This window comes from Sciurus vulgaris (assembly GCF_902686455.1).
Source record: "Sciurus vulgaris genome assembly, chromosome: 3".
Taxonomy (NCBI): Eukaryota; Metazoa; Chordata; class Mammalia; order Rodentia; family Sciuridae; genus Sciurus; species Sciurus vulgaris.
This window is the reverse complement of record NC_136463.1, coordinates 167,472,659-167,497,213: the sequence shown is the minus strand read 5'-3', so window position 1 is coordinate 167,497,213 and position 24,555 is coordinate 167,472,659. Positions and strand designations below refer to the sequence as shown.

Sequence of the window (24,555 nt, the reverse complement as noted above, 5' to 3'; positions counted from 1 at the left end):
GTTGGTCATTCATAATTAAGTTTGGAATTTTGCATATGGAGTGTCCCACAGACTAGATACATACATACTGTTCACACCAAGTGCTGGTGGAAATCTTGAGACTGGCTGAATATATACAGTCCATGGGCTCATTAGAACAGAAGTTCTCCTTGCCAGTTCAACTGGAGCTTCCTTTTGCTTTGGCTGCTTACTCTGTGCTTAGTTCCAGGGTGTGCCTTTCTTTCTGAAGAGAGTGCCACTTAAAAAAAAATGTGGCTGGATTTTTTTGCTTACCCATTACACTTTAAATTATAGGGAGACAGTACAATTCAAAATAACCTTTTTTTTTTTTTTTTCTGTTTTTTTCTTCCAAATTGTTCTACAGCTGAGAAATGTTTTGATCATGGTGCTGGGACTTCCTATGTTGTTGGGGAAACCTGGGAAAAATCCTATCAAGGCTGGATGATGGTGGATTGTACTTGTCTGGGAGAAGGCAGCGGACGTATCACTTGCACCTCTCGGAGTATGTATTATATCTTTGTGTTGGATTCCTAGAGAGAATACTAATATGATGTCACTTAGAACACATCCAATACAATATTAGCCCTGGGGAGTTTAGGATGTCAAGAAAAATTCTATACCCAAAAAACCAAAGGCCAAATGTTTTCTCTGGTAAGTGCATGACAATATATAGCCAATGTATTCTTTATCAGAGAAGACTAAATAGATAGAAAACAACAATCTTAGTTCAATAAGGTCTTAGGCTACCAGCTACTAAGGAAAAAATCTTATTTATTCAATTGCTAAATGTATCATGTCCTTGAAGATATTGACATGGAAGTGAACCAAGCTCCAAAGGTTTAGGTTTCCTTTTAGCTTTAAAATTTAAATAAGGCATATTTATGAGCAAAATTGATGAAAATAAAAAGGTATTTATCCCGTAGGTTAAAGTTTGTCAACTCTGACATTAAAGATAGTATCTCTTACCCAACTTATTAGTGCTATTGAGAAGTTGGCCTCAGGAATCTTTATTGCGCCTTCTTAAACTGTCTTGAAGTATAAATTGTTGCCTTTGTTTTCAAGTCTACTTTGTAGAATTTCAAACAGACAGCAGCTATGGAATTTGTTGATGCAAAACAACCATTAACTATTGATGTAGTAAATGAATTTAAAATCAAATCTAAATATCTTGCACCTATTTTATTAAATTAGCTTAAAACACTTAATTCTCTTAAAATACTCTTTCAAATTCAAATTCTTTTGCTAACAAGCACACACACAAAAAAAAAATCTCATAAAAATTATTCTGACCAAGTATTTCTCAGAAACTTACTGGTTCATTAGATTTATTTAAAATGTTATGATCCTCAGACTCCTAAGTCCATTGTGGCAATATTTTAGGTTAAGATAAATTCAAAATCTAACTTGAATTCTTATTTGTTATTTAAAACTTTTCTAATAGCAAGTTGGCAAAAGTTTCTCTAAGAAAGAACTTTTATTCCATGAGATTTTTATAAGCACATACTTTGTACAAGGTGGTAGAGGAAGGAGGTAAATATAAATTGGATATTAGTCTAGCCTTCTGAGAACACTTAGTAGGTTAGGGAGACGAGAAAGTATTATATGTATTTACCACATACAAAACTCAATGTTAGGAGTTTCACCACAAGAGATACTGAAAACAGAGTTGTTGAGGTCAGTGAATGAGAGCACTTTTGATTGGGATTTGGAGGAAAGCAATCAGCCTCCATTCTTGTGTCAGATCCCATGGTGGATTTGTGTGTGCCTACACCAACTATCTAATTATTATTTTTTCTAACCCAACAGTTTTAATAATATCTGATTCACAAACATATCATCTGTATTCACCTTGTAGCATATGGACAAAGCTGGATTACAGTTTAAACAATCTGTCGCCCAAATAAATGAGCACATAGACTAATGGTAATTTAGTTCCCAATTATCATTACACATGAAAAATCCCACTTTTTCATTAGAGTGGTAACAGTGAACAATTCAAAAGAGGCTGTTTTGTTAGTGATTTTTAAATAGGTATTTTGGGGGAGGGTAAGAGAACATTTTAGTCAGAGATTGTTCCTCCCCTGAATTTTTTTACATAACAAATGAATAAAGAGATCCTACTGTCTTTTTATAGCTTCCTTGGGGCAATTGGTAGAGACCCTGGAGACCTGCAGGACTTCCTGTTGTTTTTGGTGTTCTAAAGAAAGTTCCTATTTAAAGGCGGCCCATAGATAATTATTACTAAGAGAAGGCCTGGAAGAGCCTAAGAAGGAAAAAGACAAAATAATAGAATACCGAGATTGAATTTGGTTAAAAGAACAGTGTGAAGGGTGTTTTAAAAGACTAATGAAAGATGATGAACAAGTTTTTTGGTGGACAGAGAGGTAGAATTAGTCAGAACTCCCAATGACCTTTCCACTTCACAAATGCAATTCCAATCTTTCAGAAATGTAACCTCTACAGCACCAGAGCTGAATCTAAACATGTTACAGAAATGTGGGTTACCAAATATTAAACTACTGTCTTCCTCTTTTGGTTTCAATTAAGCACTTGCAATCTTGACCTGATTTATATATTTAAATGCTTCTTTTCTGAAACAGACAGATGCAATGATCAGGACACAAGGACATCCTATAAAATTGGAGATACCTGGAGCAAGAAGGATAATCAAGGAAACCTCCTGCAGTGCCTGTGCACAGGCAATGGCAGAGGGGAGTGGAAGTGTGAAAGACACGTAACCCTGCAGTCTGCATCCACTGGTGAGGCATGGGATGAGCAGGGGCCAGAAATGGGAAGTGGCTCAAAAGAGAATTCTGCAAATCCACCTTTTCCTTGACGTGCCATTTGAGAATTTGCAGAGTTTCAGTTATTAAGCTGAGATCATTTACAGATTCTTAGTTGCTAAAACTTTTTTTAATGTCAGGTTTTAAATTTTGGAGGGAAATTGCAGTGAAACAAAAACAGATCTTAGTGGGGGGAAATATGTTGAAAAGCATGATAGGAGGTGGGATTGTAGCTCCGTGGCAGAGTGCATGCTTAAGCCTTCTAGAGGCCTTGGTTGCAATTCCCAGTAGGAAAACAAATAACAATAATTATAACTTCAAATTTGTAAAAGAGAAATTTTTAATAATTTCTGATATGGAAAAAGATTTTTTTTTTTGCATCACAGATGTTTTGTAAGAGTCTGAAGAAAGAAATACAGTTATCAAGGGTATATGCTTGCTCAGCTGTTATTCTCAATACATTATCATCAAGTTTTCACTCTATAATGTGCCAGCAGTGCTACTTAGCTCCTTAGCAATCAGCCTTTTAGCTAAAAATATTAATTGATTAGATTTTTCTCCTTTTGATGAGGTTTTATTTTGTTCTTACACATATAAAAATGAGCAAAATTAGATTTGATGATCCCCTTTGAGTTATTTATTATCAATAAAGTTGTTGTCGAATAAAAAACAAAAACGAAGCAAAACAAAATCACATTTACCTACTGAAATAGATTGAAGGGATCATTGGAGTCCACACTCATTAAATATTACCTTTATTAATTACTAATACTATACTAAAGAGGTTTCCCTGTTCCAAAAAAGCTGCACAGGTCTTTTATGTACCTTTTCCTCCTGATTCTCAGGGTAGGGCATATGGAAACAGGGCCACCTCCCCACTGTTTGACCTGGAATCCTTTCTCTGGGCTCTAGTGTACTGAATTGAGTCTAGCAGTCATTCTAGCCTCAGTTCTGACTCCGCTTGGGGGCCTTGGTCTTCAGGAGAACAAATTTCCAAAAGTTGCAAGAAAAAATCAGCACATTCTAGTGTGTTAATCCAGAAGGAAATTTATTGAAAAAGGATTAATTAATTTTAGAAACATAAATAACAAAAGCACAAGTAATCCTGTTGAGAAACAAGATGCAGAAGATAGGAACAACTTGTAGGGAATCCAGTCCGAGTGCTCAGGGTGCCCTCCCCGTACACAGGTGACAAGAGGTCTGCTGCAGAGTGGCAGAGGCTCCTAAAATTGGTATCAGAAGAAGCAGTGCCCAGATGCGTTGACTTATTGCAGCTGCTAAGAAAGGAAGGGCCAGGCAGATCATATTAAGGTGAAGGGGGATGCACACGGAAAGGTCAGAATGTTATTCCAGGTATACTTGGGGTGTACAGCTCAGTGGACTGAGGCAGAGAACAGAGAAGAAAGTGACCAGAAGTGAGGCTGGTAGGAAGTTACTATGCAGGATTGTGACACTCATGGACTGTGAGTTTCCTGGCTTGAGTGGGTATTTGTTTAAGGTATCTGCTCTGTGAAATGGCAGTGATGTCTGTCATTTAGAAACATAATCCCAGTAGCACAGATGAACTGGAAGATGGAGACTATTTGGTAAAGTTTGGTGGATAATTTCTTAGACTGAATGCAGAAGCTACAGTGCAGAATGGAAGGGACACCTCTTTCTATTTCCGGGCCAGTGACACTTGCATTTCAGAGCACTCTCTGTGAACACCTAAGGATTCTGACTCCAGAAGTCCTTCACTGTCTTTTCTCATTCAGTTTTGTGATTTTCATTTCTCATGACGCTAGGCTCTGTCCGCTACTCAGATGTCCGAGCAGCTGTTTACCAGCCCCAGCCTTACCCCCAGCCTGCTTCATATGGCCACTGTGTCACAGACAGTGGTATGATCTACTCTGTGGGGATGCAGTGGTTGAAGACCCAAGGAGACAAACAAATGATTTGCACTTGTTTGGGCCATGGAGTCAGCTGCCAGGAGACAGGTATGCATTATCTTTTCAAAAAAGTAATACAGGTGACTTTGCCATTTATATTTTGCAAGGCAATAGATTCATTTACAAAATATATAAAGCAATAAAACAAGAAAATCTTACAATCTTACCCTCCTGTGATGACAGTCGGGGTGACATTTGATGTGTTTTCTTCCAATCTTTTAATTTATGTATTTCCTTCCTATTGTGGAGCTCAAACTGCTATGCATTATCTTTATTGGCCTAAAATATTGCTACAAGAGGGTTGTTTTCAGAATAACTAAGCATCCATATTTTATACTCTACATCTCAAATTTCATCAGCTTTGTGATGCAAATGTCTTTCAATAACCTAATGCACCTCTTCTGGGCTACAAACATGGTAGCAACTCTAGCAATATTAAATGGGTACCCTTTTAAAAAGAAATTGCCCTAAAATAGCCTCAAGTGTTATTTCTTATGGCTGATAGTCATATGTATCCCCTCAGCATCTTCCAGCCCCATCTTTAATTAACTTGTATAAATATAGCCTTACAAACAAAGAAAGCAAGGCATGGTAGCAGAAGTGGTAACAAAAGACACGAGTAGCGGACTCAGGTCCACAGTTCTATCCATAGCAGGCACCCGGTTTCCTGAGTAATGCATTTTGACTGAAATGAACCAGATGATCATCCATCTTTCCAGCTTTTTCCTTTGTGGGCACAAGCTCAGTCTCTCATTTAAGCTATAAATAAGCAGCCATTGGTGAGAGAGCTCTATTAACTGAGGTTCTTTTGGTTATGCTTGTAGCTGTGACCCAAACTTATGGTGGCAATTCAAACGGGGAGCCATGTGTCTTACCATTCACCTACAATGGCAGGATTTTCTACTCCTGCACCACAGAAGGGCGACAGGATGGGTATCATTGGTGCAGCACAACTTCAAATTATGAGCAAGACCAGAGATATTCTTTCTGTACAGACGACCATATTGGTGAGTGTTCCAGGAGAAACCACAGCAGTGAGAACAACCCATTTTATTTGCCAGCAGTCTAACCATTAATTGTGAGGTTGCACAAGAAGCATCACTTTTGATCTGTCTGGACCCAAAAGACATGGTGACTTAGCAGCTGGGTATCCCCCATGTTCCTCAGCATTGCTGGGGAATGCCACTTAGGGAAAAGCCCTCTAGTTCATTTATTCTGATATGTAGGGATTATGATGTGACTAAAGATACATCTTGAAATCAGTAGAGGATCCCACTGAGCTGAAAAGGACTCGGGATGGGTGTGTGAGTATCTTCTGGTTAAAAGTGTGTTTTATTCAAAGCTATTTTTTATTTTTATTTTTTGCTGGGAAAATGAGAGTGAAAATGGGATTTAACTCTGTTTTGAAGGTGAAGGTGAATACACTAAGAGGCTTAGAAGTAAATTATCAGACCTCTTTTATTCTGGGATAGATTCTTTGGGAATTAATGCAGAAACCTGGATCTCTCAGAACCATGCTGTAGTAAGCCCCCTATGTACCAGGGAAAGCTCAGTTGTAATCTTCTTTCTGTTTGTGTGTTGGGCAGTTTTGGTTCAAACTCGAGGTGGAAATTCCAATGGCGCCTTGTGCCACTTCCCCTTCCTATACAACAACCACAATTACACCGATTGTACTTCCGAGGGCAGGAGAGACAACATGAAATGGTGTGGAACCACACAGAACTATGATGCTGACCAGAAGTTTGGATTCTGCCCCATGGCTGGTAAGAGGAAGCCCTCTGGGCTGCCCCCTGTGGACAACCATTTGGGGAGTAGAGACAGATGAATGTCCTGTTTACTCCTACTTCACCACCCAATAAGACGATTTGGAAAAGAAAAATATATGTGATATATGTGTGTGTATACATGTTACATCATATACATTAGAACTGAAAAGATATGATTATATAATTACTTGAATGCTTTTAAAATCTCATTGACATGATTTAATGTCCAAAATACACAAAGACAATTAAAAATGTTTTTTTAGAAGTCTGGAAATACAAATTTGCAAAGGTCTGCCTTTTGTCAAGAACACATAACTGAGTGACTTAAAACAATCTGTGTTGAAGTCACAGAGCTACAGTATTGACACATGACTGGCTGGCATTAGCTTTAACACTTATTAAATACCAAAGTGATGGAAACAATCAGAAAATGTGTTTTCTGACAAATAGGGATTTTTTTTTTTCCTTTTAATCTCCAGTTTATATGAATGGAGAAAGGGGAACCAATACCTTTTATTTGTTTTCAAATTTCAAGAGTTCCAAAGAGTACATTTGATTTTTCTGGTTGTGGAACCAAGAACCTGTGTACCCTACAGCGTCGAGCGTGAACAAGACTCAAGGAAACTACCTGCACTTTTATTGCTCTCATTTCAACAAAAGATCACATCCAGTTTAAAAGGAAAACTCACTTTTGCTTACAATTCAACACCCAACACAGTTTTCCTTTGAACTAGAATAAACTGGAAATAAGAAAATTGCAAGGCAGTACTCAATTCAGGCTTTTGGAACAGTGTGAACCCTTAGTAAAATGTAGGCATCACGTCAGTTTAACATGCCCAGCCCTTCCCGCAAATGTCCTACAACATACTTCCCCTAAAGGACCAAATTATATCCTGTGCATATTCAAATGTGGCATCACGAGTCCCTCTATTATGTATAATCTTAATACACCAATAATAAGAAAAGAAAAAAAAAAAAAACAGGCAAATGAAAAAACATACTTTCCCTTCGGATGATGCTGCCTCTCTCCAGGGCTCAGAACACTATGCCTCTGCCTTGCAGCTGCAGGTATTTTTGAGGCACACAAGTCTTCCCAAGTGAGAGTTCTTAGGATGACCAGACTGGACTGGTAACGGTGCTTGCACACCTGTGCCTTGACCCTGTGATCATTGACCAAATGCATTTCTTCTCCATTTCAAAACAGCCCATGAGGAAATCTGCACAACCAATGAAGGGGTCATGTATCGCATTGGAGACCAGTGGGATAAACAGCATGATATGGGCCACATGATGAGGTGCACGTGTGTTGGGAATGGCCGTGGGGAGTGGACATGTGTCGCCTACTCCCAGCTCCGAGGTATGCTGCCTTATAAACTAAAGCATTTGAGAGAGCAAAGGGTTCAGAGAGAGGCTTCCATGTGAAAACTTGTAGCCAATGTCACTCCATTAGTCAGTCTACCATGCTGGAGAAGTTCATCGTTTGGGGCAGCCAGTTAAGAAAAGCTGGTATGGTAATTCTTTTCTTTTCTCAAAGAGATTTCCAGTGATTATGTTTGATGGGACACTATAACAGTGAAAGGATTTTAGAAAGATTTTGGAAGAATTTTATAGAAACCGATGATCTTTGCAATTTTTCCATTTTTGGTATTTTTCTTTGTTTCAGTAGCAATGAACAAAAGCATTAAAATGGAATGCTCTGAACATTTGCCCTGTGGCATTGAAGGACAGGGGAGAGGGAAATTGATTCTTGAAGGAAGTACATTGGGTGATATCAGCTCAGAAATAGAGGAAATGCACCAAGTCTCTAGACCACTAGAAAAAAGATAAGAAAACCTAATGGAGTCAGACTGGGTTTGGGCTTGGCTCTAACTTTGACATCAAAAGGTCCATGAGGTTCACTGAGAGATAAGGCGGCACAGTGATTCTAAGGCTCTGAAGCATTCCGAAGATGGAAGAACTTAGACTGAGCCAAAAGGGTGGCTTTAAAAGCAAGAACACAGATATCTGATCCTCTGAGCTTTACATGATATTATGGCATTTGTGTCTAAAAGAGATGGGATTATTTCTACAAAAAAAAAAAAGATGCCATTCTAAAATCAGATCCTTGCAGATTTGAATTTCAGAAGAATTTAAGAATACATAGAGTGATTAATTTCCTTTGCTTAGATCACTTTTCTCCCTTTGAAACCACATATACAATGTGAGGAAGTGTTGATTCATTGAAACTTTCAGTTTTCCATTTCTTTGATTTGAAAAGTAGTATTTAGGTAGAAGTCTGAGCTAATAAATTGTTCATAATAGTAGCTAGTAAGCAGATATTGGCTTGAACTTGTTCCTTTTGTAGTGTTGAATGGATAACACAATCCAGAAATAATAATAGTTGAATATGATGTGGCAGAGCTGAAAGGAGCCATACTTAATTCTGTGTGCAAACCAAGTCCTCCTTTTACAAATGGAGATACTGAGACCCAAAGAGCAAAGCCATTTTCTCAGGCTCTCTCAGGGAGTAAGACATAGATAGAGTTGAGCTTGATTTAACTTTTCAAACACCCAGAGATATAATTTTATTTCCCTAATTCAATGTCTTCTCCCTTCTCCCCATTCCAGAGACCAGCTCACAACACTGTGCTGTATACTGTATAAGATGTTAAAACATCTTTTTTATGGCAGTCAGAGATTTAAAGAGATTTATTACCTGAGTAAGAACTTTACAGAAACTAAGACATATATTTGTTCAAAAACTGGCTTTTAGTTGTATTTGCTGTAATCTTCAACAGTCATAAGTGTATAAGAGAAAATCTGGGGGAGGGGCAAAAATTGTAATACTGACTAAGCTTTGAAAAAAAAAGTTTATTCTATATCAGTAGAAAGTTCTTCTCATGGAATTTTTGATAATTAAGTGGGAAAAATCTATATGCTTTGAAAAGTTTAACTCATTTTATTTCGTCAGCAAGATTTTTAAAAGTTCCTCACCCATCTGTCTGCTCTCTAAACAGATCAGTGCATTGTTGATGACATCACTTACAATGTAAATGACACATTCCACAAACGACATGAAGAGGGACACATGCTGAATTGTACCTGCTTTGGCCAGGGCCGGGGTCGATGGAAGTGCGATCCCATTGGTAAGTAGCCCTTCTTTTGGGATGGTTCAGCCAGCTTTGGATAAGGAAAGCTATTCAATGCTGTATGACTGAAGCTGACGCCAGAGTTTGCTTAGTTGTTTGCAGAGCTTTGCAGAGTCTTTTCTTTCTCAGTAGTGATAATCATCTGGTTGTTTTTGTTTGTTTGTTTGTTTGTTGCAGAAATTGGTGACAAATGCAGATTCGTTTCAATTCAGTGTAGTTAGTTCCTTAGTTCTGAATCATGTTAGGAAAAGGCACTTTTATTTACAGACTGTGCAGTAACACGGGCAAAGAAGTATGCCAGTACTATCTCCTTCTAGAACACTCCATTTTTTGGCTGCCCTTTATAGTAGCACTGAGCAAAAAGTAAAGGTTGCATCTTAAAAGAACTGGGTTACTAGTACTCCAAAGTTTTAGGGTAATTCATTAAGACTCCTTTACTGAAAGAGGCAAGTTACTCACGGAGAAAACAAACTGATAACAACTGTTAACAACAGTTGTTATCAATTTGTTTTCCCTGACAGTTATCAGTTTGTTTTCCCTGAGATTGACCAAGCTGGGAAGGATCCTAGGAGGTTTTCTTAGAAGCTGCTCAGGGGTACTCATAGTTAAAATCTAGTTCCTCCAGATTTTGAAGAAATATATAAAGTGAAATTATTGTGTTTCTTAGCTATTCAAATGGTAAGCCAGTTACATTGATATCATTAAAATGTGTAATTTTAAAAAAATTAATGCTCAGATTATCAATATATACTGATCTTAATCTTTTCATTTTTACTTAGAAATATGTCCTTTTAAGAAAACTAAATATTTCTTCCAATGGATAGTTTTCTAAACCTAATCATCCTGTAAGGCAAAGAATGTGAACAAAACCTAATCATCCTGTAAGGCAAAGACTGTGAACAAAGTATTTTTTAACTGCATGTATTTGTAAGGAGAGTTGGACAGTTTTACTTAAATTTCTAAGAATCCATGCTCTAGCACACTGAAATTAACTTTTGTACCCTTAAATCTTCAAGGCTATTTATCTTTTTCTTGCATATATTCTAGACCAGTGCCAAGATTCAGAAACCCGGACATTTTACCAAATTGGAGACTCGTGGGATAAACATGTGCATGGTGTCAGATACCAGTGCTACTGCTACGGCCGTGGCATTGGGGAGTGGCACTGCCAGCCCTTGCAGACCTATCCAGGTAGGCAGCTCTGTGACTACAGACTGAGAACTGTCAGTGGTTGGAACAGACAGCACCAATGCTCATCATAGCCTGAGACCCAGGGTGGGGGCTCCTCTCTTTCCCATTCTTTTCTCATATCATTGTCTAATAATGGATTGAATTTTTGACTTACATGATTTTCCTTTCTCCCCCACCCAATCCATCCAGAAAAAGGCACGAAGGCTCTGAAAAGGTGCATATATGTAATGTTCTTTCTTACGCTGTAGAACATTCCATTAGGTTACAACACTGGCTAATTTTATCTTCCCAGCCATACATGGAAATAGAAAACACAAAGTGAGTGATGCTGGGTGTTTCAGTTTTCTATCATGGTTCTTTAACAAAGAAGTTGCCCGGAGAGGGCATGACATGCAACATGGGGCATGTGTCTGCTCCCCATGTCACTTAAGCCCTCTTTGTGTCAAGCTTTTATTTGTTTGATCAGTTGGAATATGGAACAAAGTATCCTGGGCCAAGAGTTGAGTAACTTGGTCATCTCTGCCTGCACAGTTCAAATACCCTCAAATATTTGTTGCTGGGTGTTTTCAGGACACAAAGACATTATTCCTAGCTGTAGGTGTTATTAATTCATTTTGGGAAAATTTAAAAATTTTTAAATTTGCTGAGTGATTATAATAAAACATGTTAAATTATGAAAGTCTACTTATTCAGCATCAGTTTTTTTGAGCAACTACTGAGGAATAAGGTCTCTAAATCTCCATTAATTTTAGAGAGAATATGGCCTACATTCAGAAAGAAAAAGATTTTGGGGGTACCAGAATCTGCATGTGACAGAAATTAAGATTAAATTAACTTCCTCCCCCTGTAATGGGGTAGCAGACTGTCTCTCACAGAGAGTGAGCTATGGGAGCCGTTGGCCAAAAGCAGCTTTAGCCAAACCCTGAGTCCCAGCCCTGCATGTGCTGCCAAAGGGATGCCAGTCAAGATTCTCTCCCCCATTTCCTCATCCGTGAACTGGGGGGATTGTAGCTAATTACCTTTAAAATTCCTTCCACACTAATGATCTGACAGTTTGTGATCCTAAATACCAGCCACCCGCTGCATCCTTTCTGTGACCTTGGAAGATTCGGCTCTTGCCAATCCTCATACACTGTCAGGCCTGGAGAAGGTGAGCCTATGGGCTCAGACCTCAGACTCACCTGACCCTTAAGTTGTATTTCTTGGTAGATTTAGGCTAAAGAATCACTTTAATTCATTTTTATTTTTTTTTAATTCAGCTGGGTGCTGTGGCACACACCTATAATATCAACAGCTTGGGAGGATTGCCAAGTTCAAAGCCAGCCTCAGCAACTTAGTGAGATCCTGTCTCAAAATGAAAAAATAAATTAAAAAGGGCTGGGATGTGGCTTTGTGGTTAAGGACACCTTGGTTCAATCCCTGGCACAAAATATTCTTGTTTTTATGTTTATGATTATTGAAATTGATGTGGCAATTGTTGAAAACCGCTTTCTCCAGAGTGATTTAGAGAAATCTTTTCTCTTTCTTTTGAAATAAACCTGTCCACATACCTGCTTGCATTTAGATGGATCTGTTAGAGATAAAATCTGGCTGGGAAGGAGTCCTCTGTTTATAGAGTTTTACCTGATACCTTTGTTCCTATTCTCTGAAAAGGGGAAGGGCCAGGAGCCCATCAGGCACAGGAGATCCTGGGGAAAGGGGCTGGATGTTTGATCTCAGCCTCATTCTTGGGTGTTTATCTCTTGGGTGTTTATCTCTTGGGCGTTTATCTCTTTGCTCAATAGCTCATGCCAAGCATGTGAGGCTTTAAGCCTGTGGAAAGAATAAAGGGACAACAGATTACCAATAGATGGTCTCTGAGCCCTGGCTCTGTTTGTTCCTCCTACAGAGGACTTGGTAGACTTGTTCAAACTAGCAAAAGATAAGCGGCTTTTGGTTTGTCAATAAGCAACTAGGAAAGCACAGATCTTAGCAAATTAAATAGAGGAAAAAGTGACTGAGCCTAAAAATCATGAATGTTTAACTTCTACGGGGTCACGATTACTGGAAATTACTCATTTTGACCTTATTTTAAGCCGATGTTATAAGGGTAGACATGGTGTCTATCTTAACTACATTATTGTTTGTTTGATTGTACTAAAGAAGAAAGGGAGTAAAGATGTTGGTGGTGAATAATTGCTAGTGTATCGCTACTATATGCCAGATAAGCTATTAGAAAAAGTTCTACCAACCAGCCAATATTAAAAGGATGAGCAAACCCAACATGGTTATGCACACTGTAATCCCAGCTACTCTGAAACCTCAGGCAGAAGGATCTCAAGTTCAAAGCCAGTCTGGGCAATTTAGTGAGACCCTGTTTCTAAATAAAATTTTAAAAGGGCTGGTGATGTAGCTCAGTGTTAGAGAGCTTGCTTATTAGCACATAGGAGTCCCTGGATTCAATCCCAGCACCACCAAAAAAGCAGGTCAAAAATTTAAATCTAAATAATGTGTAAACAGTGTCTGAACTATATGGAGTATAAAGTAGAGCATAGTGATTAAAAGGAATTTAATTGACTTAACAAATAACCGACACAGTTTCCTTTGCTTCCTGGACGAAAATATGCTAAATCCCAGTTTGTTATTCAGTGCAGTTTCCTTAAAGGTGTGCCACAGCATAAGCCTAAATGTTAAAGCCTAGACTTTCAGAACAGGGAAGGAAAAGAGGCTTCTCTGGTGTACTCCTTTCCCGCTGGGGCAAAACCATCATGGTAACCTTTTCCCATAGCCTTTGATTCCCCTTTGCCATCCTCCTCTTTGTGTGGTCAGGGGAGTATGATTACTCTTAAAGGTGACTTGTATTGTCTTTTTAAAACAATCTTCACAGACATTCAATCTTCATATACTTTCCCCCCTCAAAATTATGATTGACACACCAAATAAAATGCATACTAGGTGTCTCTATCTGAAGAGTAGGATTTCTTTAAAGGATCAATATTTAAACAACCTTATGCCAGTGATCATAAATAACTTAAGGATCTGATAGTCCTCTATTTACTGACTTATAGGAAAGTACTTTAAATAGTCACATCTCTAAAACTTAAATATTTATTTTTAAAAATATATTCATATTTGTGAGACTGTCCATAAACAGAGGGATGATTCAAAGAGGACCATGTGAGTAACTTCTGCCAATTGATTAAAACAAACATCCTGCATGTTCTGTGAAATATATGTCACTTTAGGATGGAAAACTGAGAATTTTATATGTGAACTCTTTTTTTTGAGTACTGGGGATTGGACTCAGGGGTACTCAAACACTGAGCCACATCCCCAGTCCTATTTTGTATTTTATTTAGAGACAGGGTCTCACTGAGTTGCTTAGTGCCTCAATTTTGTTGAGGCTGACTTTGAACTTGAGATATTCCTGCCTCAGCCTCTCAAGCTGCTGAGATTACAGGTGTGTGCCTTTGAACCTGGCTATATGTGAACTTTGATAGCCATGTGGCTTGGAAATATGTGCACTCAGTGAAACTAAGATTTAAAGAATATTTGAATTTCCAACCAACTTTGAATTACCAGTATGAAAGTTAGTGTATTATTCCAGAACTTTTGAGTCCACATAGATCACAAGTTACATATTTATTCTGCTGGAAAGAATTTAATGGCTAAGATCCTAAATACATTTACAAATAAATTTATATATATTTGAAAATAAATACACTTTTTCCTAAGACCTTTCAGAAAACTTGAATCTGATAATAATCTGGTGAAGTGCTTTATTAAACATACAAAATTCTTGGAAAGGTTATTTATTACAAATAACTTTATTTTTTTACTTTAGCAAATTGAACATTGACATTATAAAGAATATAGCTTGTAGGAGAAAGATAGTTTTCTGTTCTCTAAACCTAAATATTTCAGTGCTGTTTTGTTTTATCCCAAGTGGAGTTTATTATATAAAGAAATTGATCCCTTTTCCTTCTTTTTCCTTTTCTTTAAACAAAAGAACCAAGTTCATATTTTAGATTTTGTTGGCAACAGTCACACATACCAATATGTGGAAACATTGAATTTATTATATACCTTATAATGTCATTTTAGTTGTTAACTCCTTTTGAAAAAAACTTTGATCTTTTAATAATTCTACCACTGATGTAATTTTAGTGGATATAAAATAGAAATAAAATTAGATTTTTTTTTTCCAAAGTGACAGAATGCTTAGGCCAATGAGAAATAAAACTGGGGTTTTAGTTATTACCTTTGTCTATTTGCCTAAGATTCAAACATTTAGAAATGTTTGTTTTACATCACGTCATATGGCCTTTGGAATGTTGTTTCCTTCTTAGATAGCAGATTCATTGGTGATGAAATCTTCCACAAATTAGAATTTTCTTTAAAGGAAACTTAATATAATCAGTAAATGAAGTTTATATTCTGAATTATATTATTTGTGTCACAGCAGGTTTCACAATTGTTTTGCAATTCTTCCTTTGAAAATAAAGAAGAAAACAGACTAAAGAGATTTTTTTTAATTGTTTAATTTGTTATAAACATTTGCATTTCTCATTTGAAGAACAATAATATTCACCTAAGAAAGTATTTGCTGCATTGATTTCAATGTCAGGAGGTAAAAGACTTAACCAAGCCCAGTTCATTTTTATTATACTAATATTAACTGATAAGCAGTCTGTTTTTAAATGATGGTCCATGTATATTAAATTTTAAATTGAAGTGAGCAAATACTCTATATAACCAAATCCCATCTTTTCATTTTTAGGCAACACTGGTCCTGTCCAAGTAACGATCACTGAGACTGCCAGTCAGGCCAACTCTCACCCCATCCAATGGAATGCACCAGAACAATCTCAAATAATCAAGTACATTCTCAGGTGGAGACCTGTGAGTATCCACCCAGAAACCTTGAACATTTAAGTATCCCCACCTTACCAAATTCTCATGTTTTCTTTGTTTCTAGCTTTTGAGTCGACAGATCTGATGAACTGTCACACAGTATATTTTCTTAGTGAGAATATGTACTCAATCAAATTGACTTTTTTGTATTTAGAATTTAGAAATTTATGTTATTATGATCTTAGCAAGGAGTTAGAAATGATGGCATAAACTTAGCCTTGCCCGATATGGGAAGAGAATCTATTTTTTTGGCATATTTTTCAACTCTTTTAAAGGAAGGATTTATTGGGATCCTTTCCACAAATTAGTTCCTTTCTTTTTGGATTCACTTTTTAAGGCATATGTTTGGGTTTTTGTTTGGTTTTGTTTTGTTTTGTGTTGGTACTGAAGATCAAAACCAGGGCATCCTGCATGCCAGGCACTGAGCCACATCCCCAACCACATCTCCAGTTCGATTGTTTAAAGCATTAATTTTATTCTCTGAAGTTATTTAGATAAAAGAGAAAGAGGTGATGAGAGGAAGGTGCAGATGAGGGGTGATAGTTGGTTTATTTAAAGGATGAGCCCTGTAATTTTCTAAATGTCTAGAAATTGAAGAAACCACAGCAAGGAGGATATTGATCTATTAAGGTTTGGTTTCTCTTGCCCTCTCAAACCTGCCCTGATATAACTCCTAGATTCATAATGTAATTTGAGGAACAGTACTTTAAATACAGGAGAAAATGTCTATTAAAACTAAAACTTTCAGATTGTTTCCTAATGAGTATATTTTCTAATATTTTATTCTGATAGCTAATTTTAAAAACTCCATTGAATACAAGTTTACCACCAATTTGGAGCTAACTTTAATGACTAATTTCAAAATCTTTCACAGTGTATTTGAGTTAAAGTTTAAGTTCAGAGAAATACTAGGATCACCTTCATTTATCCCCAAAATATAAATGGGCACTTGAGCATTTGAATTATTGAGAAAGCAGTTGATTGGATAATTAAAAAGAAAAATCACTGAGAATATAAAATGTGTTTTGATACTCATACTACTTTGAATATTTATACTTAAAAGAATTTCATCTTGTTTGAAGTTAGGGTGTTTCTTTTCCACACATTCTATTGCAATGAGCTTTGTGATCCATGACATATTAATGAAGTTAGACAGGATGTGAAAATGTAAACTAGAAGCAAAAGATTAAATAAACTGAAATTAAGTTCTTCTATAGTCTTGCCCGAAGTTGGCTACCAGTCTTGATGGGATAGTTTATATCCAAGAATGAGTCACAAAACCAGACCTGTTGAACCTTGTTTGTGCTGGCCCCAGAATCTGAGTCACAAAGCAGTATGGTGTCTTTGGACACTTCTGCAGGGCAAGAAACTTGAATTGTATCCTACCAACTTAAAAGATAGAACATATGGCCTTTTCCCATTTTAGAAAGGAAAATATCTGTGTTTATTGTATTAAACATGAAAAAAAAATGGGCAAGATGAATATTTAGGTTATCATAATTATGTTAACCAGTATTAAGTAATTACTCTGGCCAAAGGGAAGGTGTTCAGCACCTGCAACCACATAACCTCCAGCATGTCACGTAACTTTGTTTCTCCGATCTGTAAAATGGAAGCAGTGATACTGTTACTAAGTTGGATGCAGGGAGGTGAAGATCAATGGGAGAAAGCAGGCTAAAAGCACAAAGCTATAAACTTGATAAATATTACTTACAAAATAATTATTAATATCAACAAACTTTACTACTGGCCTTTATCCAGAATCCAGTTTTCTATGATTTTCCTCCAGGATGGAGCTAAAAGGCTCCTCATTTGTCCTTTTTTTTTTTTTTAAATACACCAACTCACAGAAGCTGTATTTGTAATAACCCCAAACTAGAAACAATCCAAATTATTTTCAATAGGTGAATGGTTAAATTTTGACATATCTATGCTTTGGAATCTATTCAGTTATAAAAGAAACAAAAAATGCATAAGTCAACTTGATAGTCATGATGGTGAGTGAAAATTCAGTCTCAAAATGTTACATATGTGATTGCTTACCATCATCTCTGAATGTTCAACCTTGCAAACTCTTGGTTTTTTTTATTTAAATTTTCAGAAAAACGTGGCAGGCCGTTGGAAGGAAGCTACCGTTCCTGGCAACTTAAACTCCTACACCATCAAAGGCCTTTCCCCAGGAATGATATATGAGGGGCAGCTCGTCAGCATCCAGCAGAATGGCCACAGAGATGTGACACGCTTTGACTTCACCACCAGCAGCAGCAGTCAAGTGACCAGTACGTACCCAGCACCCTTAGGTCTACACCTGGGTATCCCAGACTTGGGCTGCCTGCAGGACCTGCTTTATTATCAGTTCGATGCCTTCCATGAATGGCACCTACGTTTTTAAAACTACAATATTCTTCAGACAAGAATGGTGAACATTCTAGAAAACTGAAGAACTGCTCTCCCCTTTCTGTGGCACTCTAGGCAACACCGTGACAGGAGAGACAACACCCTTGTCTCCTGTGGTAGCCACATCTGAATCTGTGACTGAAATCACTGCCAGCAGCTTTGTGGTCTCATGGGTCTCGGCTTCGGATACTGTGTCTGGATTCAGGGTGGAGTATGAACTGAGTGAGGATGGAAAAGGACCCCGGTTCCTGGGTAAGCTACACATGTGTCCCAGGACAGGCTTGGAGGGGTGATGGGTAACCCCTGGAGAGAGGGCATCAGGTTCATGGCCTCTGGAACTAATCAGTGGCTCCGACTGAATACTGTACCCTCTGATAAAATGCAGGGAGGGGATGGATTATACAAACTATACATCTGTAGGAGAAGTTTTGGAAAATGAAAAAAGAAATATCCCATAGTGCATTAGTAATCACTGATTATCTTTTACTACATTTCCTTCTAGTCTTTTCCCCCCTGTGAACATGTAGTTCTTCTTATATCAGCCATGGAGGCATTTTGCTTCCTTTGGTTTGCTTTGGTCGATAAGCTTTCCTTTTTATTTCAAAGATCTTCCAAGCACGGCCACTTCTGTGAACATCCCTGACCTGCTTCCTGGCCGGAAGTACACTGTAAATGTCTATCAGATATCCCAAGAAGGAAAGCAGAGTTTGATCCTGTCTACGTCACAGACAACAGGTACCTGTGTGCTACAGGGCATTAAAGGAATCCTTTTGTAAAACAGAGCTGTAGCAAAGTTGTCCAACTGCCTCACTTCCTCCTTCCTTTCTTCCTTAGCTCCTGACGCCCCTCCTGACCCTAGGGTGAGCCAAGTTGATGACACCTCCATTGTTATTGGCTGGAGCAAGCCCCGGGCACCAATCACAGGTGAGCTGAGCCTTGTTCTTTGGCTTCTTTTGTTAGTCTTTAGGGCATTAAGTGTGGAGAGAGCAGATCCAGACTGTGGACCAGTGTTAACATTCCATTTCACCAACTCCCTTACACAGACACACCCTGCAAAGGCAGCTCATTGGCCATTAAAGCAAGCATTCCCAGGGCTGCAGAGGTGTGGTACTCCTGAAAACCTCACGTTAAGGCTTACTCTTAAAGAGGGAGCTGGGTTGCCTATTCAGCCTCATTCTGGAAGTTCCTCAAAGACACAGATGGGGCTTGACAGCTCTGTGTTCAGGCTGGTTCACTAATTGCTTCCATCATCCAGAGCTCAAAGAAGAGAAATCTGCCTAGCATGAATATTTCTACCGACTGTCTTCTCCAATTGACAGTTATTAAGTATCTCGAGTCTTCAAGAATGATATTTATTATTAAAAAGGTTTGTATAGCCATTCTTATGTTATCTTTGCACTGAATAGTCATTATTATAAGAAGTGGTAGTATTGAAAGAATCAAAAAGAATCTTGCTGATTCTTAACCAACCAAGCAAGATGTAAGGGTGACTAGAGAGGGGAGGATTTATGATTTTTTTAGTCTCTGTTTCATACAACAGCTTATTGCACTTTTCCCCGTGACCCTGCAGGGTACAGAGTAGTCTACTCACCAGCAATAGAGGGCAGCAGCACTGAGCTGAACCTTCCAGAGACCGCCAACTCTGTCATCCTCAGCGACTTGCAACCTGGTGTTCGGTACAACATCACCATCTATGCTGTGGAAGAAAACCTGGAGAGTACTCCTGTCTTCATCCAGCAAGAAACCACAGGCACCCCACGGTCAGGTAACATGTGCCGCCCCCCTTGGTTTCTTATCTCTTGGGGCAGCCAGATAATAGGTGGACCTCCTTCTGTGGGAGAACAAAGCCTCCTGGGATCATTCCATTAGCCTCCCAGGGAGAACTGAAAATACAAGACAAAGGCCCATTGTCCCTGAGGAGGGAGGGTTGTTTCCTCTCTGTCAGCAGTTCCTACATTCAAGTCATCTTAAATATTTGTTTTCCCCTAAACTTACATTATTCAGCTGAAATGTCCACAATATAAGGGAGCTTATCAAATACAGAGCTATTGGTACTTAGGGCCAAAAAAAAAAAAAAAAACGATACCATCAGTTCTTCTTATTTTTTCCTCAGAAGCTTAGGATCATTTCATCTGTTGTTCTTAAGTATTATAAAACGATTCAGTAAAACACGACCATTATATCCTTTGGGTAGTTACCTTAAACTTGATTTTTTCTTTTGTATGTTTATTTTAATTTCTCAATCCAAATTGACCCCTCTTAGGCTATAAACTCATATATTTATCTATGCATTTTAGATAAAAAAACTTCAGCTATCATAATGTAAGCAGTATGACTGACCCATGAAAATCTATGCAAAAAAGCAAATTATCTGGTTAAGAGACAAAATTTAGCAGTGCTTTGGAGGATCAGCTCCATAAAGTGCCTAAAGTGTCCCGGAAAATAGCTTTAAAGATCATCTTCAGCTGACCAGGATGGAATACATCTATGATCCCAGCAACTTGAGAGACTGAGGCAGGATTGCACGTTTGAGGCCAGCCTCAGCAACTTAGCTAGGCCCTAAGCAACATAGTAAGACCCTGTCTCAAAATGAAAAATTAAAAGAACTGGGAATGTTGCTCCGTGGTAAAGTTTCCCTAGTTTAAATTCCCAATATAAAAATAAATAAATAAATAAATAAATAAATATAAGAGTCTTCTGTAGGAATGGTGAATGACCTGCTCTTTCTTGTCTGTTAGATGAAGTGTCCCCTCCCAAGGACCTGCAGTTTGTGGAAGTGACAGATGTGAAGGTCACCATCATGTGGACACCCCCTGATAGTGCAGTGACTGGTTATCGCGTGGATGTGATCCCTGTCAACCTGCCTGGGGAGAATGGGCAGAGGCTGCCCATCAGCAGGAACACCTTTGCAGAAGTCTCGGGGTTGTCCCCTGGGGTCACCTATTACTTCAACGTCTATGCTGTGAACCAGGGGAGGGAGAGCAAGCCTCTGACTGCCCAACAGACCACCAGTACGTACTGTTGTTACCTGTGTCTGCCCCACCCCAAGGTTCTCCACTCTCATGTTTGACCCCTGTGGAAGTGCAACCTGCTGTTCTGTCAACCTCCTGGGTTTACAGCTTAGCAATAGGAAAATGACCATCAGGGAGACTGTGTATTGGCTGTAAAGCTTACTCCATTTGGAAAAAAACTCAGATAAGCTCTGTGGATGGTAAACGGGTAATCCATTTCCAATACTCGCGGGAATGGCAGGAAGAGGGGAGAATCTAAGAGAACCTGATTTCCTTTGCTGATGGAAACATGGTTAAGTACTTTGAGTGCATTTTTTGTTTAATAAATATACCTAGATCTAAGTTAAAATGTAGACTGTTAACACTTCCAGTAGAATTTAAGAATCGTAGTTCCTAGGCTAGGGATGTAGCTGCACTTCACTAATCCGTTCAATCCCCAGCACTGCAAAAAAAAAAGAGAGAAAAGTGGTAATGAATTAGCGTGTACTGTTTTGAACACCAGGTTGTCTGCTCACTTCTATTCAAGCATCATACTCATTTAATCTTCACTTTAACCTCATAAAGGAAAACATTATTATCTCTATTGGATTCAAGAAGAAACTGAAACCATTATAAGTTCTGCAAGTTATAAGGGCACAGAGCTAGAAAGGGATAGAGCTGGCTCTAAAACCAGACTTTTTGATTCCAGGCTCCATGTTCTCAATTATTATACTGAGACACCTCCTAAAGGTTTTTTCTGTCTGAAAGGTGTTCTAGAATTCTGAGGGGAAACTGCTCGTTATCACACTCAAGAACAAAACCCACAATTGATGTGATTCTTTCCAATAATACAAAGTCACTACTGAGAATCTGAGGTTCTGAGCATGTTCTAATGATTATAATTATTGTCTACTCAGAACCATGTGAATAACTTTTATTTCTATAGCAAATGACTGTTCATTTACTAAATTCATGGGCTATTGCTTTGAACCATAGGAACTTCCTTCTTGCTTTCCTTGTATTGGGTTTATCTCTCTTCCCATAACCTTTGCAGAGTAAATTGTGGGGTTTACAAGTATTTGTTTTGCCTTTTTAAGAAAATACCCTCACTCTAATGTAACTAATTTCTGAGCGTGATGAGAGATCTTGCTGGAAAACGAGACTTTCCGAAGGATGACACTCAAGAGGAAAGGGTCAAGGATTTCTCGTAGCTGACACAGTGTTTAGGCAAAGCTGGACATAGTGCTCTGTCTCTTAAAGGCTCAGTTTCTCCAGGGTTTTGACTTTCCCTTCAGTTTCCACCTTGAGCAGAAAAAAACTCGACACTATTTAATAGAGCTTTAAGATAATTACTGATCTAACTATTTCTTGACATGTTTCATTTTATCTAGACCTGGATGCTCCTACTAACCTCCAATTTGTCAATGAAACTGACTCATCCGTCCTGGTGACTTGGACCCCACCTCGGGCCCAGATTGTAGGCTACCGAATGACAGTGGGCCTGACCCGAGGAGGCCATCCCAAGCAGTACAGCGTGGAGCCCTCTGCCTCCCAGTACCCGCTGAAGAATCTGAAGCCTGCGTCTGAGTACACTGTTACCCTTGTAGCTCTAAAGGACAACCAACAGAGCCCCAAAGCTACCGGAGTCTTCACTACATGTAAGCCAAAATTTAAGTCTTCTCCTAGTGGTATTATAGGTTCTTTACTGTATTTTTGTAGTCTCTGTTCTTCCATTTTTAAAGGTTAACTTAAAACACTTAGTACATAGTTTTAAAATAATGCTACTAAAACTATGCTCTGTGGATTGGCTGCTGGGTCATAAATTGTTTATTATTCATCTGCCACAAGACAAGGAGCTTGTACCAGAATGTAATTCAAAAGCATGCTGTTTAATTTAGCTGATACATTTTTTAAGATTTTCTGTATGAGGGCTGGGGATGGGACTCCATCAGCAAAACATGTGTCTAGCATGCCCAAAGCCTTGGGTTTGATCCCCAGCAACTCAAAAAAGGAAAAAAGATGTTTTTTTGCATACATTGCCAAGCTTCTTATTTCCTCCTAGGCCAGCACTGTGAGTAGCATAATCACCCTGCAATAAGAAAAATTGAATTCTATTGGATAAAATAAATTTTATCAAATAGTTAAGACAAAAGAAATCAGCACCTCTATCTCTAGCCTATTACTTTGGGCATCGAATGATAGCCCTATAAGCAGAATAAAAATTATCTCCGGACTGAATGGAAACCAACCAAGTAGAGCAAGAAGCTAAGGAAATTATTTCTCGCAAGTGTTTTGACTGCAAAGGATTAAGTACTTCTACAGAACACAAGGATGAACTTTCTTTCTCTCTCTCTCTCTCTCTCCCTCTCTCTCTCTCTCTCCTTCCTTCCTTCCTTCCTTAAAAATTTCTTGAAATCTCACAGAGGGAGAAAATACTGACATGATCACTTTTATGCTTTTGCTCAACATTTTAGAGGAAATGGTCTTAAATCTCCTATATATCCACATCACAATAAAGGCCTCTATTCACAAACTGATTTCTACTGAGTACATTCTATTTACATTACAAAGAATTATGAGACTCCTTATTGCTAGCTGAATATTATTTGTTATTTTCAACTTGACATTTTGAATTATGGAAGCATCTAACATAAGCACTTTTTTCAGCATATATTGCAACATATACTAGTTTGCAATTTCCCAGAAGCTTTCCACAAATCTTCCTCTTTGGCTAATTTAAAAATATAGACATTCAAAAGTAGTCAAAAAAGTCAAGACAACCTTAGTTTGCACATAACTCTGGAATTTATTTCCCAAAGAAAATTCTCTGTAAATGTTTCCCCATAGGAATCCATACTCAACAAAGATTTATTTCTGTTTAAATTTGGTGTCTGACCAGTGAAGGCTTTTTCCGAAGTGATTGTTATTTATAGGCAAGTGAAATTTGCTTTTAATTTGAAAGAAAGTTCACCTTCAAATTTCACCCTTTTATGTCATCTAGTTCTGAGAGAGCCTTTTTAGGCTCTCTTGAAATTAATGTCTTCGTATTTCTTGTAAATGTCTATTTTTTAAGGAAGGCCTTTGCTGAATTAGAATGGAAATTCCAGTGCCTGTTTCCTTTTAGTAGAGAACCTCTTTTACTGAAATGTAGAATTATATAGTTGTCTTTTTCATTAATGTAAGACATTTTATGTTCTTTTTTTTTGCTGGTAGAATGCTGGTGTGAAATGAAAGAAAATTTTTAGTGAGGATAATGATAATTAAGTGGATTGAGGGAATCAGTACAGGTGATTTCAAACATTTTGGGGACTTTGATATACTTATTGGAAATGTTATTTTATGCTCTCCTGAATATGTTTATATACATTTATTTAAAATGTAGTTATATTTGAATTAAAATGCCAATAGCAAAATTAATTTTTATTAGATAAAGGTTAACATGGTGCAGTGCAGGGAGTGTACTTTCAAAAAACATTTGT

The 24,555-nt window shown here is 38.0% G+C and overlaps 1 protein-coding gene across 9 annotated transcripts in view; it reads left to right on the top strand.

The window, feature by feature from the left end:
• FN1 (fibronectin 1) overlaps window positions 1-24,555 on the top strand; it is a gene marked incomplete at its 5' end in the record, with an annotated part of 62,765 nt that overhangs the window by 4,482 nt on the left and 33,728 nt on the right. For 8 of the 9 annotated variants that reach the window (XM_079135169.1, XM_079135166.1, XM_079135168.1 and 5 more), the window contains 16 exons: window positions 365-502; window positions 2,601-2,759; window positions 4,568-4,759; window positions 5,536-5,718; window positions 6,298-6,474; window positions 7,682-7,834; window positions 9,474-9,602; window positions 10,653-10,796; window positions 15,556-15,677; window positions 17,791-17,968; window positions 18,162-18,338; window positions 18,693-18,821; window positions 18,921-19,010; window positions 19,657-19,851; window positions 20,825-21,097; window positions 22,468-22,734. In XM_079135169.1, the coding sequence (XP_078991295.1) occupies window positions 365-502; window positions 2,601-2,759; window positions 4,568-4,759; window positions 5,536-5,718; window positions 6,298-6,474; window positions 7,682-7,834; window positions 9,474-9,602; window positions 10,653-10,796; window positions 15,556-15,677; window positions 17,791-17,968; window positions 18,162-18,338; window positions 18,693-18,821; window positions 18,921-19,010; window positions 19,657-19,851; window positions 20,825-21,097; window positions 22,468-22,734 (2,706 nt within the window). The remainder of the gene's footprint in view (window positions 1-364; window positions 503-2,600; window positions 2,760-4,567; window positions 4,760-5,535; window positions 5,719-6,297; window positions 6,475-7,681; window positions 7,835-9,473; window positions 9,603-10,652; window positions 10,797-15,555; window positions 15,678-17,790; window positions 17,969-18,161; window positions 18,339-18,692; window positions 18,822-18,920; window positions 19,011-19,656; window positions 19,852-20,824; window positions 21,098-22,467; window positions 22,735-24,555) is intronic. The other variant, XM_079135164.1, reaches the window with a different exon arrangement.